Source organism: Rhagoletis zephyria, unplaced genomic scaffold (assembly GCF_001687245.7).
Source record: "Rhagoletis zephyria isolate East Lansing unplaced genomic scaffold, Rhagoletis_zephyria_1.1 Rzeph_scaffold_10439, whole genome shotgun sequence".
Classification (NCBI taxonomy): Eukaryota; Metazoa; Arthropoda; class Insecta; order Diptera; family Tephritidae; genus Rhagoletis; species Rhagoletis zephyria.
In genome coordinates, this window is record NW_016167517.1 from 5,211 (window position 1) to 21,309 (window position 16,099).

The 16,099-nt window shown below is 36.6% G+C and overlaps 2 protein-coding genes across 3 annotated transcripts; one reads left to right on the forward strand and one right to left on the reverse strand.

Annotated features, from left to right (window-relative positions):
* The first annotated feature begins 907 nt into the window (after nucleotides 1-907).
* On the forward strand, nucleotides 908-7,835 carry LOC108376439 (arrestin domain-containing protein 3). 2 transcript variants are annotated; one of them, XM_017632652.1, is made up of 4 exons: nucleotides 908-1,138; nucleotides 5,827-6,176; nucleotides 6,244-6,814; nucleotides 6,886-7,835. In XM_017632652.1, the coding sequence occupies exons 1-4, from the start codon at nucleotides 1,027-1,029 to the stop codon at nucleotides 7,152-7,154; spliced, it is 1,302 nt and encodes a 433-aa protein (XP_017488141.1). In that variant the 5' UTR covers nucleotides 908-1,026; the 3' UTR covers nucleotides 7,155-7,835. The 2 variants fall into 2 exon arrangements, with proteins under 2 accessions (XP_017488141.1, XP_017488142.1); XM_017632653.1 differs by lacking the exon at nucleotides 908-1,138 and adding an exon at nucleotides 5,445-5,558.
* Nucleotides 7,836-11,070: 3,235 nt separating this feature from the next.
* Nucleotides 11,071-16,095, reverse strand: LOC108376438 (arrestin domain-containing protein 17; the record flags this gene model as incomplete). The annotated part of the gene is made up of 4 exons (XM_017632650.1): nucleotides 11,071-11,431; nucleotides 14,065-14,949; nucleotides 15,015-15,209; nucleotides 16,002-16,095. Coding segments are annotated over 4 exons (1,416 nt in total), but the record flags the coding sequence as incomplete, so codon positions are not given.
* Nucleotides 16,096-16,099: the final 4 nt, after the last annotated feature.

The window sequence follows — 16,099 nt, forward strand, 5'->3', positions numbered from 1 at the left end:
GGCTTTCTATTATTCTTTTTTAAGTAAACAAGAGCTTGCGAGTTTGTTATAAACTGTTTACATACTTTTTCAGACAGCAGTCTGTCGAACGCGACGACCAGTGGGAGCCAGAATTGACGGAAAAGCATGGGTGCCAGTTGGTCCACAATTTCACTGTGAAATATACATATTTGTGATTCATAAGAAAATATACGATATATATGCTGAATAGGATTTACGTAGATAACAACGTGTTTTAGTAGGTACTGAGAACTAGTGCTTTCATTTGAAGTGAAACATATGTACTTATACATATATGTATATATATAGTATCTACAATAGTATATGCAAATAAGTAAATGCAGATATTTTTAGCACTGTGTTGCGTTAGTTGGTTACGTCTGTCATATAAGTACTATGTACACATATTAGTTGAAAGTGATTTGTTCTGCAATTTGTTGAAAGCAGTAAAGAAATATATAGTGATCAATTAAAAACAACATATCCACACGTAATAAAATCATTAATAAATCGAGCGAAAATGCCCTCTTCGTGTGTATTTGAATTTGATCGACCACAGCCGGTTTACTACAGCGGCGAGACTATCAATGGGCGAATACAGCTGCATACGACCAGCGAGAAAACCGTTAGAGGTAAGAGAATTTTTTAAATGAAGAATTAAAACGACTTTTTAGGCGAGTTACTATGTTCCAGTTTTTAATTTCCATAAAAAAAATTTAAACAAAATCACGAATAGTCAAAACTCAATCTTACTTTTGCTGATGTCTGCTTGTTCAATTTTTGTTTAATATTCCCTGTATACCAATGCTTTATCAAACAAATAATTTTATTCATCCCCATACAATGAACTGCAATTAAACAAANGTGTTGCGTTAGTTGGTTACGTCTGTCATATAAGTACTATGTACACATATTAGTTGAAAGTGATTTGTTCTGCAATTTGTTGAAAGCAGTAAAGAAATATATAGTGATCAATTAAAAACAACATATCCACACGTAATAAAATCATTAATAAATCGAGCGAAAATGCCCTCTTCGTGTGTATTTGAATTTGATCGACCACAGCCGGTTTACTACAGCGGCGAGACTATCAATGGGCGAATACAGCTGCATACGACCAGCGAGAAAACCGTTAGAGGTAAGAGAATTTTTTAAATGAAGAATTAAAACGACTTTTTAGGCGAGTTACTATGTTCCAGTTTTTAATTTCCATAAAAAAAATTTAAACAAAATCACGAATAGTCAAAACTCAATCTTACTTTTGCTGATGTCTGCTTGTTCAATTTTTGTTTAATATTCCCTGTATACCAATGCTTTATCAAACAAATAATTTTATTCATCCCCACACAATGAACTGCAATTAAACAAACTCAAATCGAAAAAAAATTGCAAACCGGCAGAATTTACTTGTGTATGCACGCGAGTGTGCATCTATACTCGTGTATAAACACATATGCACATAACCATGTGCCTAACTGGAAATTTGTTACCATTGCGGAACTGAATGTTCAGAGAATTTTTGCTAAATATCCTCTGAAATTGGAAATAAATATAAGTATGCATTTACTAAATTTTAATTCTTACTAGGAGTGCCACAATAAAATTCCATAACTCGTCAAATTTCGATAACATTCGATACCGTGCGTTTCGAAGACTTGATGAGTTTCGGTAGCTCAGATATTTACATATCTCAATATTAATCGATATATCTATAGCTCGATAAACTCTGGATAACTCTACAAATTTTGATAACCTTAATAGCTCAATGAATTTCGATATCTATCGACAAAATTTGATAACTCGTTACACTGTGTTAACTTGATAGAATTCGATAAACCAATTAGGAGTGAAAACTTTACATACCTATAAACCCTATAAATTTCGATAACTCGATATACTGTGATAATTCTAAAAACTTCGATGCGATAAACCAGCAAATTTCGGGTAATCAATAACTATTGGTAACTTAGTAAGTTCAAAGAAGTTAATATATTACAAATAATGAAACCAATAAAAATCGATAACTTGATAAATTCCATTAACTTGAAAAATTCCGATAATCTAATAAATTTGGTTATCTAACTCGATAACTGTCGGCAAATTTGGACAATCAAGACTCTGTTTCTATAAATTTCGACAACTCAAAAAATAATGATCACTTTGAATGATTCGATACATTTCGATAACTCAGCAAACATAGATAGCTCGATAAATTTCGAAAACTATAAACTTAGATGCTTCTATAAATTTCGATAACTATAACCTTCGATGATTCGATAAATTTCGATAACTCGATAACTGAAATTTTTGTGGCTGGATTTGTTCGATTCCTATAAAAAGATTTCAAAAAATTTCCTTAATTCTTATTTATTTCTCATTGCTGTAATTTTCGTCTTTATCTTCAATTTCTCAATTACTTCTTCATCATCACATTTATCTTTATAACAAAGTTCAATTTCAAATATGAAGTAAAGCAAAATGCGAAAACAACTCAAATTGAATAGGTTACAACAACAACGGCAAGTTTTTGTATTATCACTGCTTTTAGAAAATTTAAGCTAAGTGATAACCTATGACTCAGTGAACCAAAAAGCTTGAGAGAGCCGAAAAAAGCAGTAATGGCGACTTTCGGTTAAAAGTACATCCTATGCCTGTATTAAACACAAACCTAATGGTTTACCTTAAAGTGACTAGATTTTCCCTTTGTTTAAGAAAAGCTATTCCAGAAACTAATTGCCTAAAAAATCTCTGAGCTCTAAAGAGTTTTCCGATTTCACATTGAATGAAAGTTGAAGGCAGATAACGAAAGCAAAATATTCCCTACTGGGTGCGCGAAGACATGCATTTAATTCTGTTTGTTTGATTGTTTGCATATATTTGAATCGGTTATTTTTTATAATTCGCTGGAATGCTGTTTTTGCAGTTCAGTCGGAACACTTACTCCAGACAATATACAGCTATACATACATACATACATATATGAAAGTATTAAACGTTTTAACTAATTAATAACAATTTAAATCCCTCTTTTGGTTTCTTATAATAATTTTTATTGTAGCTTATATGAAGGATTGTATCAGAAACATGAGAAACGCCAAAGAACAAGGCTACCAGCAGAATGTTGTAAAAGTAATGAAGTTCTCAAAGCTTCTAAGATTCACTTCGCAGTTCAGCTCATTCCGTCATGCTGTTCATTAAGCTTGGCCGAAATACGAGTGGGAAAGTAATCCTATGAGTATCACTCGTGCTTAAAAAGTAGTCGGTTATTTTCATCTTGCCTCACTGCCTATCGGCATTTGTAAAAAATTTTGTGGTGTAAAAAACCTCAAACGCAAAGTTCAAAGCTATCCAATAATATTCTAATATATTTTGATGTTACTGCCGAATATCTATGCGTTGCTTTCATGAAAGACCGTGAAATATATGCCAAATAACTATGCTGTTTGAGAGTAGATAAATTTAGGATCATTGGCGAGGGTCTGTTAGCTTTTGTGGAAAAAATTTGTAAATTAATTGTGTGTCTCGTATTCGGCTGCCATAAATATGATAATATAGCCCATATTGGCATTACAAAGGCACGTTTGAATTAATAAATAAATAGCATTAATAAAAACAAAAAATTAATCAACTCTTAGGTTTTGCGTACGATGCTTTACTTCAAAGTAAAATTAATGATTCATCAGTCTTGAACAAAGTTTTCCTTCTAAATAATTACTAAAAAGTACTGACTGTGAATAGGGCAAATTATCAGTAGTATCTTTATCGATTAGTAAATGTAAAATTCTACATATAACTATGTAAATGGTTTTATTGTATGCACGTATGTACATATACTTTGAACTTAATCCTACAAGACAGCTGAGTATCATATGAGTGCTCATATTATCATTATCATTAATTACAAAAGTGCTTATCAAAGTAATCGTTTTTGTTCAGACCAAGGGAAAAAATTTTGTACTTTCCCCTCAATGTTGTCATCAGAAAGTGTGCTCAATAAGTACTAATACTAGTCACTAGTCACTGTACTAATAAGTAGTCAAACTACTCATTTATGCCATACTATAAAGCAAAAGTGTTAATGCCTTATAGGGAGCTTTAGTACACGCATAATTAAAAATATAGATCATGTATACTTAAATACATACATATGAGCATTTCGTCATTAGACACGAATAGTGTTTTGACGGCGAAAAAATACGCATAAAAAAAAATTGCGAAAATAGAGGCCAAATCATTTTTTTATAATCTCCTTGGCTACTTTAAGAGACAAGCATTAAATCCGCACTATATATATAAATTTCAGTTACAGAATAAAAGCAACAAAGAAAAACGATCTCAAATATATTTTTTTCAACACTTTTCGTGGATTTCGACTTAACACCAATTCCTAACCGTGTGTTTGAACCAACTTTAAATCGAAGGTCATTGCATATATTTTTTTTGCTAATTTGTGTTATTTTTGTGATAAATAATGTGTATAAATTTTATAGCCCATAACTTGTCGAGCCGTTTTTGAAAAAAACTAATTTTAAATAAAAATTATTTGTTTTCTTTTAAAATTTTCACTTACACTCATATTGGAATAATGTGAAGGAAACAAAACTAGGCTGCAACATTCGAAATTTATTTAATTTTTTATGTAATAAGCATGTATGTAGTACATTAAAAAAAAAAATAATTACAAGTGTTGCAGCCTAAAAATTGTTTCCTTCACACTATAATTTTGAAAAAGTATATAAATTGAAAAAGCCCCTATGTAATGCTTAAATCAGTTGTCCCATATGAGTGAATGAAAATTTTAAAATATTACTAATAATTTATATTTATAAAATTTTCTCAGGTTATTTATAATAAAAATAACGCAGATATTTGAAAACACCGTATTTATGGTCCAGTATGATACATATTTGGAATGTATATGATTTGCATGAAGAGGAATAACTACACAAAAGAACTACACGATAGGTGGCGCAGAAGTCGAGATATTTGAAAAATCCGTATATATGGTCTGATTTGTTTCATATTTATAATATACATATGTATGTTACTTAAATGCAAATAAATGCCTCCACAAAAGATTTAGCCATTAGATGGGACGGGGTCTACTTTCTTTTTTACTTACCACTAATAAAGGATAAAAAAAAATAAAATTATTTCAAATTACTTGTTTTCAATTTTTTTAGTTCACTTCTATTTGCGATGTGATCACTTCGAAAGCTTTGGCTCGGAAGTAATGCTCTACTATACAACACATTTTAGTGCCAATATATCTGCGTCCTTACAGTTAACAAGCACTCTCATATCTTGTTTCGTTCAGTTTGTACAGACCTTTAAAGCAGGCTCTCATGGCGTTGCCATATGGTGATTTTAATCAAAGACTATGTTTTTGTTAGCTATGCTTAGTTAGCTGATGTTTTTAATTTTCTACCACCTCTAGCATAATCTTCTGTCTAACATATTGCTGAATAATTAAATCCTTTAATCTTGATTTTTTTCAAAATCAGGTCAAAATACCTGCTGTAGTAGGAGTATTAGGTTTAAATATCCTATGAAAAAAAGTAAGTGCGTCTGGGCCACACTGGAGAAGTGAAACTTACGTTACGTCTCTATTTTGTCTCATAACCTATATACATACATATGTACATATATTAAATTGTGTTTTGAATAAAAAGTGGCCAAAGGCGAATACACATGGTTTTTAAGCGGCCTGCATTTTTTCCCATTTCTTTTTGTTTAAGGCACAGCATTCAATCGTGCAATTTCATGGCCATTTATTTTAACTGATACAAGAAATGTCATATAAACGCCTCTCTTTACTACTTCCAGAGGTTTACATACTTTTCGAAGGCGAGGCCAAGGTACGCTGGGAGGAGAGCAGATCGCGTTCACGCGATGGCAAAACAGAACACTATACCGAACATTTCCGTGGCAACGAAACATATTTGCACTCGAAGACATGTGTACATGCTGAAGGTACGCTACAGCCGGGAACCTATACTTACACATTCAGCATACCGCTGCCGCTACAATGTCCCACATCCTGCGTAGAAAAATATGGAAAAATTGCATACGAATTAACGTTGGTGTTAAATCGCCCTTATAAATTTGATAATGTTTTCAAACAACCGCTGACGGTTTTACACCAGGTGAACTTGAATTTGAAGCCGGAGCTATTGGTGAGTACGGAATGTGTCTTAAATCGGAAACGTAGACCTTTAGAGCATTTTATTTATATACTTTCAGATACCAATTAAAAATGAGGATATCAAATATTTCTGTTGCTGGCCCTGCTCTTCGGGCCCAGTGATGTCAACGCTAATAATACCTTTTGGTGGTTATGCGCCCGGTCAGGCAATTAAATATAAGCTCGAAATAGACAATCAATCGACCGGCTATGATTTGGAAGATGGCGTTGAATTAAAATTGAAACAAGTTTATAAATTTGTAGCACAAACACCACATCATAAGACACGCTACCACACCAATACGCTGGCGCACACCGAACAAGGCATGCAATGTTTGCGACTCTCTAAACGCCTGATTGAGGGCGCACTGGTCATACCACCTGTGCCGCCCAGTTCGCTGACTGACTACATTATTGGTGTGCGCTATGAGATTAAGATGTCCATAAACACTGGCTGCTGTCATACTGATTCCGAAATAGTTATACCCATTACAATTGGTACAGTGCCTTTGGCGCAAAGCGCCACTAATCCTGAGAATGCAGTTGCCTTGCTGTCAACAGCGCCGCAGGAGCCAGATACGCCAGACACACCTTTCGGCAGCGATGCGCCGCCAAACTATGAAAAATTTAGTAAGGCATACATTTTTTTGTTTTACAGAATTCTCAATGTGAATAATTTTGTTTCATATTTCACCCAACAGAGCCACCTTCTTTTGAAGAGGCTACTACTATTAGTGGCAAGTTCATCGATCGCGACGTTGATGAGCGCAATCGCACGGATGAATTCATACCCAAATATCCGATGTACACAAATTTCGCTGTACCCACTGCGCCGGTAATAGATGATGTTAGAATGCCTTTGCTGCAGTTACAGGGCACGACACCACCGCCTTATACGAGTAGTACGTCTGAAAATCAGCAGTCAACATCAGCAACGCGCGAAACTACTGGATATGGTTGGAATAGTTGAATATCAAAAGTGATTTTGCTACAATTAGATATGAAAAATATGTACATACATACACTCACCAAATGTAGCATGATATTAAAAAAACCCAGAACACATTGGAAGGGAATTTTCGTTCTAGATTCGCTGGACGAGTTATTAATGCTTCTTTTGCTTGCGAAAAATGTGGTTACAAAATTAAGGACATATGTATGTAGGCGTCCCAGTCTTAATTCATGAAATGAAAACAATTATAAAAAACTGGTTTCCACACACATTCAAAATATTTGGACAATTTAACTTCGCAAAAATATGAAGTTAAATAAATATACATACATACCTGTGAAAAATGTTACTTATGTAAATAGTTAAGGTGCCATTAAAAATGTATAGTTATGAGTTTGCCAAAGTTAATTTGCGATTTGCATATTTCCACGTGATAAATTTTATATCAAAGAGTTCTAACTTCTGTAAAACGCATTCACGAAATTGTTGCTATACCCCATGATGCAATAAACATTTTCTGATATATGGCTTTGACATATGGCAAGGGCGGTGAAAATTTAAAGGGGATCTAAAATTGTGGTTTTAAATGGTCTGCCACTATTTTCTTTAAAACCGCGTTAAATTTTTCAGGGTTTAATGTAATTATGTGACTACTACAAATATGCATGCATGTGTGTATTAGACTAAATGCCAACAAATACACGGTACGTCCTGTTACTACAAACTTATTATATTTATAATATTAATGGTTTATAAAAGAAAGCGGAAAAATTTGTTTCATTAATAATTCTTATTTTCGTGGCCGCTAGCAGAAAAATGAAGATAGAGAAGCATTTTTAGGTTTTTTCTTAACAGCGGTCGCCTCTGGGCGGGAAATGCCAAACCTGTGAGTGTGTTTCTGCCATGAAAAACAATTTTTCATAAAACTGTAGATCCGTCCCCCTTGTGTGCTTTTACCGATGTCTACGTTGTCGGCATATGCCAGAAATTCAGTTCTGCGGATCTTATGATCTTCTCCAATGGCTGATTAAAGAAATCACCCGAAAGGGAGTCACTTTCTCTGAAACCTCATTTGGTATCAAACGGCGCGGAGAGGTCCTTCTCAATTCTGATGGAGCTGGTAGTATTCATCAACGTCATTTTACACAGTCGTACTAGTTGCATAAATATAACTTTTTCTCGTATAGTCGAAATCGGCTTTGAAATCGACATATACATAGATGGTATGTGTCGATCCTATTCTGGCCCATCATTTCCAAGATTTGGTGTATTTGGAATACCTAGTCTATGGTGCATTTGTCAGGTCCAAAGCCACACTGATGAGGTTCAATCAGTTCTCTGACGTTGCGTTTCAGTCTTTCACACGATACGCTCGATAAGACCTTGTAACTTATGCTTAGAAGGCTGATCCCGCGGTAGTTGGCGCATATGGCAGAATCATCTTTCTTGTGTATGGGGCTGAAATCACTTTAAATTTTAGTCGTTGGGCATGCATTCATCTGTCCATATTCTGCATAAGCATTTATGCATGCACCTTATCACTCCACTATTTAGGTACGCTCTGGACATCGGTAACTAGGTCGCCATGCTTGTTCTTACGGGAGTTCGCCTTGGTCTTGGAACTTTTCGTAAGTCGCATATTTCTCTAATACAATATTCGGGCGTTTTTCCTGTCAGTCAGCATTTCAAGCTCTTCGCGCTCACGTATTTCGGCCTCTGTCTTCTTATTGCTGCAAATACGTCTCGTTTCCCTCTTCACTTCCTACGTATAATGGTCCGACATAGCTCACGTTGACCTCGGTCGCAGCGCGCCCTGTAGGTGCCATAATTTTTTCTGCAACTTCTTGACCCTCCTTGTCGTAAGAGTTGTTCTTTCGGGTAGACATTTTTTACTGCATCGTAGCTCGTAAAAATATTGGCTGCAGCGAGATAGTTTTACGAGTCAATGAATGGCCCTCGGAGTGTACAAACTTCTAAAAACTTGAGGCGTACCTTCTGTCTCGTTTTTCGATCTGGAGACAGCCATGTAGCTTGATGGATCTTTCCATGCTGGAACCTAATAACACGTAATACCAAGTTTTGGGTCCCGGTGAAGTCTGTTAGCCACAGTCCGTTATCAGTCCTTTCGTCGTTGAGACTGAATTTTCCGACAGTGGCGCCAAATATACCTTCCTTGCCTACCTTGGTAATGAAATCGCCAAGCGTGATTTTTGTATTGTGTCGGGGACAGCGCTCACATATACGCTACACGCGCTCACAGAAGTGATCCTTGGATGCCTCTTCCCTCTCTTCCATTGGAGCATTAGACGTCGCAAGGCTGCACGCTTATCTTCCCGTGCCCCGTCGTTCACATTTCTTAGATAGCTGGGATGTTAGCCTAAGTCTTCCCGAGGACATCAACTAGCCGGAGAGGGACCCCTTCCCCGTCTAGGGTGCGGATATTCCAGGTGCATACACTCAAATCGTAGCCCTTTATACATGGCCGCGATCGAAAGAAGGTGGTCTCATCCGAGGTCTGCACGGATTTTACCCCTTGTCAATTCAGCTCGCCCCCGAACGGACGTAGGTATGGACGTCGTGAGTTGCAAATTGAACCATAAGCACCGACGAGTTGGCAAGGGACGTTACATCTTCCATACTGGTGGGCCGGAACCATTTTGGGGACTCAGCTGGTCCTCCTCGAGGCTTAAAATAGAATCGTGGCTTAACTCAGAACGCAGTAAGTGCTGGTACAGAGGTAATGGGCCTTAAACAGGCCAAACTTTTTGGTTATCCTTTCGCTAGTAAGGAACAGATCCGATGTCAAGTTGGTTGTTGTCTATCTGACTGGCCATAATGACTTGCGCTCTCACATGAACCGGATTGGTATTCCCACAGAGATGGATTGCCGTCTTTGTCTTGAAGACGAGGAGACGTCGGAGCACATTACGTCGATACCTGAGTGCAAGATCGACCTATCTCGGCAGCCAGTTCGAAAACGCCCTATCCCAGAAAACATTTCAAGAACACCCTACTTCAGAACTTGAATGAAGAACGCCGTATTTCAGAAAAAATCTACTTCCCACACTAAAAGATATGCGAAAGAAAAATGCTCAAAATTATTTTAGAAAGCAAAAAAGTCAAACAAAAATTTGTCTTGATTCAATTTCTTGTTTACGGGCTTATTTTGTTAAAGTTTGGAAATGCCACCTTACAAATTTACCTTCGAGCGAGATCCTCCGCTGTACGTGTGTGGCGAAAAAGTAGTGGGTACCGCAGAGCTGACCTTACTGAAAGAAAGATCATTTGAAGGTAAGTGATTAAAAAAGTGATAACATTTAAAAACATATTTCTTCTGGCATACATATATATATGGCGTCGTTTGCGCAGACATACGCATTGGCTTTCGAGGCATGGCTACCGTGAGATGGGTAGACACCCTGACACGCTTTCCAAAACTCNGTCTACAAATTTACTACATATTTACCACGACGACGCCAGCGCTACATCTCATATGACTTGAAAAGCGTAGAAAAGCGTATAATTGTGCGGTCGGGCGATATGGTTGTAGTGGATGATCAGTTCGATGTGCCACCACTACCGCCATCCACACAAGGTACACACATAATATCCATTAAATATGAGTTACGCCTGGAAATGCGCATCAGTGCGGTGTCACAAGCCGTATCGGATTTGGTGGTGCCCATCATTATAGGCACAGCTGTAGAACAATCTGTGAGCTTTAATGTACTTTCTATTAGCTATTTGGCTAGAGTATTTAATAACGTTTTTTGAACTATCTCTCTCTTGCCATTTAGAAATCGCCGGAATAATTGCTGGTAGTAGACAATTGAGATTGCTCTCCTACCGAAAGCCTTCGATATGTGGATTAGTTATGTCTAAAGCTAAAATATATCTACTAATAGATCTAAAAACATACTTAGTAATAGGTGTGCATGTAAATACGTCTTTATTACACTCATTACATATTTATTCATAGTTCAGTGCTTGCATTTTGTTTGGTTCATTACAACATTACCCAAATACATTACAATCTATTGTTCGCCTTTCAGTCTAGTAGGGTTCCGGTAGTGGTTGATATTGCGTCCTTGTTGTTGTAGCTGTCGTTGCCACCGTAGTCGTGCTTGTGGACGCCGCGATAACATCATTCGGTATTGGCAGCACACTCTCCATATTATAGTATAGATATTTTGGTTTAAAATCGGTTTGACCTAAATCCCTTCGTTTCGATTTCTTCATCTCGCCATCGAATCTTATTTTCGGCATGTACTCTGCTTCACGATAGGTGGAAGAAGCTGAAAAAGTTATTTATTTTAATATATATGTATGTAGTACATACAAAAAAAATCGTCTGTAAATTATGGATAGGGCCGTCGAGAGAAAACTCGGGCTCGGACTGAAAAATCACGGACGCCCATACATAAAATGTATTAATATAAAAGCATGTGATCATTTTCCTCATCATCCTCATTTTCCTTTCTGAAACAATCAGCATGAATCCGAATATATTTATGATAAAAGCGTATAACGATAGAGCAATTACATTGTAAAAAAATATAATAAAAAGCCCGAGCCTGGGGAGATTCATCCTTTTCCCTCTCCCTCTCGACGGTCCTAATTATATATATTTAAAAAAAAATATATTAAAAGGGATGGTCATTATTAGAGCAACAGAAGCCAAATCAAAATTTTTTTCTGTCTGTCTGTCTGTATGTTTGTACGCGCATTATTCGAAAACTAATGCACGGAAGCGAATGCAGTTTTCTCCGAAGAATTGCCCGATATCTTACTTAAAATATGGAAGAAAAAAATTTGAGACTTGTCACCTGTTAAAAAATTGCAGTTTAGGTAAATTGATAAGGTAAATGAAATACTGCAATATGGCTGTCAAAAGAAAGATGTTTAAGAAGGCTTCAAGTCGAAAAATTTTCGTGGAAAGTTGCCAAATTTTTGAAATTTTTAATTTAATTTAATTATAAGATAAATTAAATATTGCAATATGGCTTCAAACTAAAGAGGTTTGGGAAATTTCACTGCCGAAAATATTTGTAAGGGGGTTGCCACCTGTTTTAAAAATTTTATTTATTTAAATTAATAAAATAAAGGAAATATTTCAAACCTGGTGTTAAACTAAAGAGCGTTAAGAAAGTTTTCTGTAGAACATGTTTTTGAAGCGGGTTTCCTTCCACCTATTTGNATTAATGGCCTTATTCATAAAAAATTAAGTAGCTTTATAAAGGGTTTATAAATTGAAAAATGTATGAAAACTTAAATTTATAAAGCTATTTAAACCTACTTTATTTTTTATGAATAAGGCCATAAGTTTCGAGGAAAAGGCCGATTCTAAAGACATTCGAAAATATATTAAGTAATACCCACATTTATAAAAAATAAACAATGCTTCAGAAATCGAAAATTTCTTTGAAAATCTCCCTTCTCTCTTTAAATATATTTTATATTTTAGGATTGAGGCCATATGTGTTTTGCGAGGGAGACAACTACACAAAAATACTTTTAAGGCGCAGGGAAACACGCCAGGTATATGCTTTTTAGCAATAAAGTTACTATTTACAACAGTGATTGGATATTTATTTATCCTAAACTACAATAGCCAGATATTTACATTTCATCAGAATCTGTCTATGGTTGATTGGTTGAAGTGGCGAGTTTAACAACTTCAATTAGCACTTGCGCGTGCCGTTTCAAAACCACTACTAGAAATTAAGCCTGAAAATAATCCCGAAAAGAAAGCAACAGAAGTTGCTCCACAGCATGTGGAGTTGAAGAACTTAAGAAATTTCAGTGGGTTAATATCACTTATGTCTGTTAAACCGCAGAAACAGGGTTTGCCTAGAAGCCTGATTCCGGTCCTACATAGTGCTGGGCAATCGCAGATCAGATGCTCCACCGTTTTTTCTGCATCTGGTGAAAGTGGTGGTAAGAAAGGCAGTGCGTTTTGCCCAGTAGTGGGTGGGGTAGGATTGTAGGTCTTTCCACCTACTGTTAGCCACCTTTTTCCAGTGCTGAGATATGCAGCCCTTGATATAGCTTAGAGGCACAAGAACCCCCTCTCCCTCTGAGATATCAAGAGCTGACCTATTCTTGCCCAGCTGGTTGTAGGCATTCAGACACACTATTCTTTCCACCTGCCTCCAAAGAGTCGAGACACTTTGCGGCGGTAGAAAGCTTTATGATTTAAGTTCTCTGATAACCAGGAAGGTCATTATATCGCTAGGCTCTCTTATGGTTCGATCGGAGCTATTTAGAGAAAGTCTGACTTTTTTTCGTTCGGGTGTGAGTATTTCCTTGTCAAACTTAAGTATATGGCTGCCGATAGCCCAGAAAACTACGTGGCTGACGAGTTAGGAACGAGAGGTACCCTCGAGACAGCCTCTAATAGAAAACAGATAGTGCGAGTGCCTTTTATTGCATGTTCACTACCCTTGGATAGATAGGCCACGCTCCAGTTGAGCGAACGTCGGGAAAAACCCGGAGAATGTGCTGGTAGAATGTCTTTCTGGTCGGGGTGAACCGAAGGCGGATCAGACCGGAACGTCTATGTCGCGCCTGCATGCAGGATGGTGTGTAAGAATCCTACTCATAAATTTTGTTATAATGTAGTTTTTATTCAACTCAGAGGAGCTCTCTTTCCAAACCTCGTTTCGGCACAGCTACAAACTATAAGTTACCGTTCGTAGAAGTATCGCAAAAAAGTAAACGTGTGACCTTATTACGGGGAAACCAAATTAACCTAATCTAATATATGTATACAAATAACTGGCTCAGTTTCAATAAAGAGATGAGCATTTGAAAATTTTCACATCTCACTCCCTATCAACATGCAGACAATTGTAGTCAAATAAATATTTTTTTCTAGGAGGTTTCTTGTGTACAGCGTTCCTTAAAATAGTCCCTCTAATTTACTCACCAAGTGACATCATGGATAGGCTTCTATTGGGCGGCGTCTCTGGTTCGGGAGCTGAGGCACCAGCAAATGTATCGCTCTCACCCCCAAGCATTAACATGTTACTCTCTCTTTCTTTCATACTTGCTCCCAAATCATCTGTAGAATGCGCACCAAAAATCGGCTGCTGCTGCGGGCTTGGCCCTCGACCCATTTCTTCCACATTCTGCAACGACTTAGTACCCACTATGATTGGCAGCTTTGCGAGTAGCCAACGTTTTACATTATTCGTAGTCAATCGCGCGCTCAACTCGTAGCTAATTTGTAGACAACTACAGTCGCCTGAATCAGTACTTGGCGGAATATTTGTCTGAGGCATAAACAGCGTTTGCAAATGTTGCACCATAGCCTCTTTCTCGTCGCATAGGTTGTGTACCGTTTTAGCTAATATTGTGGGGAAGTACTGAGTTTTGGTTTTTTTGTGACCATGTGAAGCGGTGATGCGGCAAATTTGAAGCAGTTCGTAGGTTAGTTCGCTTAAATGTGAACTACCCGGATTTTGTATGATGACATGTGCTGATAGCACTTCGCCTGGAATAAAGCCAACTTGCTGTAAATTCACAAACATTTCCAATGGCTTCTTAAAAAATTTCCATAGAGACCGATTCTCCTCGACATGCACCTCGCAAGGTTGTTGTCTCACCTGCGGGCAGTGGCGTAGATCGACTGGTTTGAGCACTTGCAATTGTTTCGAGTACCAAATTTCACTTTTGTTTTTGTGATCAACAAACACTTCAATTGTGTAGCGTATATGGCCATTGGTGCTCTCGAAACTAGATGGACAACTCTGCGGGAGGGAAACGGTGAAGGGATAGTTGTACGTGCCCCGTTCAACGATTTTTGCAATTGCTGCGTGAATAAACGAGATGACGAGTCAGAATGAGTAATAAATGGAGAAAATTAAGCGCGCATACCGTCTTCGGAGCCTAGAAAATAATTGACACTGGACAAAAAGTCCTCTCGATTGGTGTAAACTTCCAAGCGCGGTTCTGGTGGTGGGTCATCCTCTTGTGTTTGTTCATTTTTCTGCTTTGATTTTTTAAATTTCTTCGGTGGTAAAAGCGTTTCCCATTTCACTTCAGCAAAACCTGTATACTTTATGGCTACAGCTGGATAAAGAAAATATTTTAAATTAATTAATGAATTATGGAAAAGGAATTTTAAAGAGTAGGAGACTTCTTGAAAAAAATGAAAGAAAAAGCAAAAAAAGCGTTGAGCAATGAGTCATTGTTCGAGCACACTAAACATGCCGCTTGATACATATACATGGTGTCTAATAAGTACCACTACAAACTTATGGAGAAAGCATGATAAAAACATAGCAAGGTATAACCGTTCTCTCAATTTGTCGGCCATGATTTTTTTTTGAAGTTTGCCAACATTTTAAAATCATATAAATGTGAAAATAAAAAAATGAAATTGTTCGAAATTGTTGTTGCTTGAGATTGAAAATGAAAATGTGTGTGTGAGTTTGTGAGTAAATTTAAAAATTAAATTGTTTGGAAACGTCAAGAATTTTAAAAGTGACTCTCAGCGGTTCTACCTTACTATATTTTTATCATGGGAGAAAGTATGTTGGGCGGTGACCTCCCAGATAAAAAGTAACCTTTATAAAAGTGTCACCGTTTTCCAAATTTAGATTTTTTTCTTTAAGTAAATAATCACAAAAATGTTTTCATTTTATAATGGTTTCTTAATATTTTTAAACTGCATTACATTTGAGTATGGTAAAGCAACTAGCTGGAAGTATTTTACAGAAAAATTTAATAATTGTGCATGCAGTTAAAGAAAACATGTTCACAACTTCAAAAATTACACTTTTATAGAGGAATTTTTTTCCTTCGTCGTCGTACTTATTGCACACACTGTATATATACATATGCATATACATATGCAGGTACCTTTCAGTAGCAACCGTACTTCCAACGTTAAGGTTACACATCCTGTCAACTTATCACCGGGTTGATATGTAGTCTTAGGATTATCCAAATGCACCTCA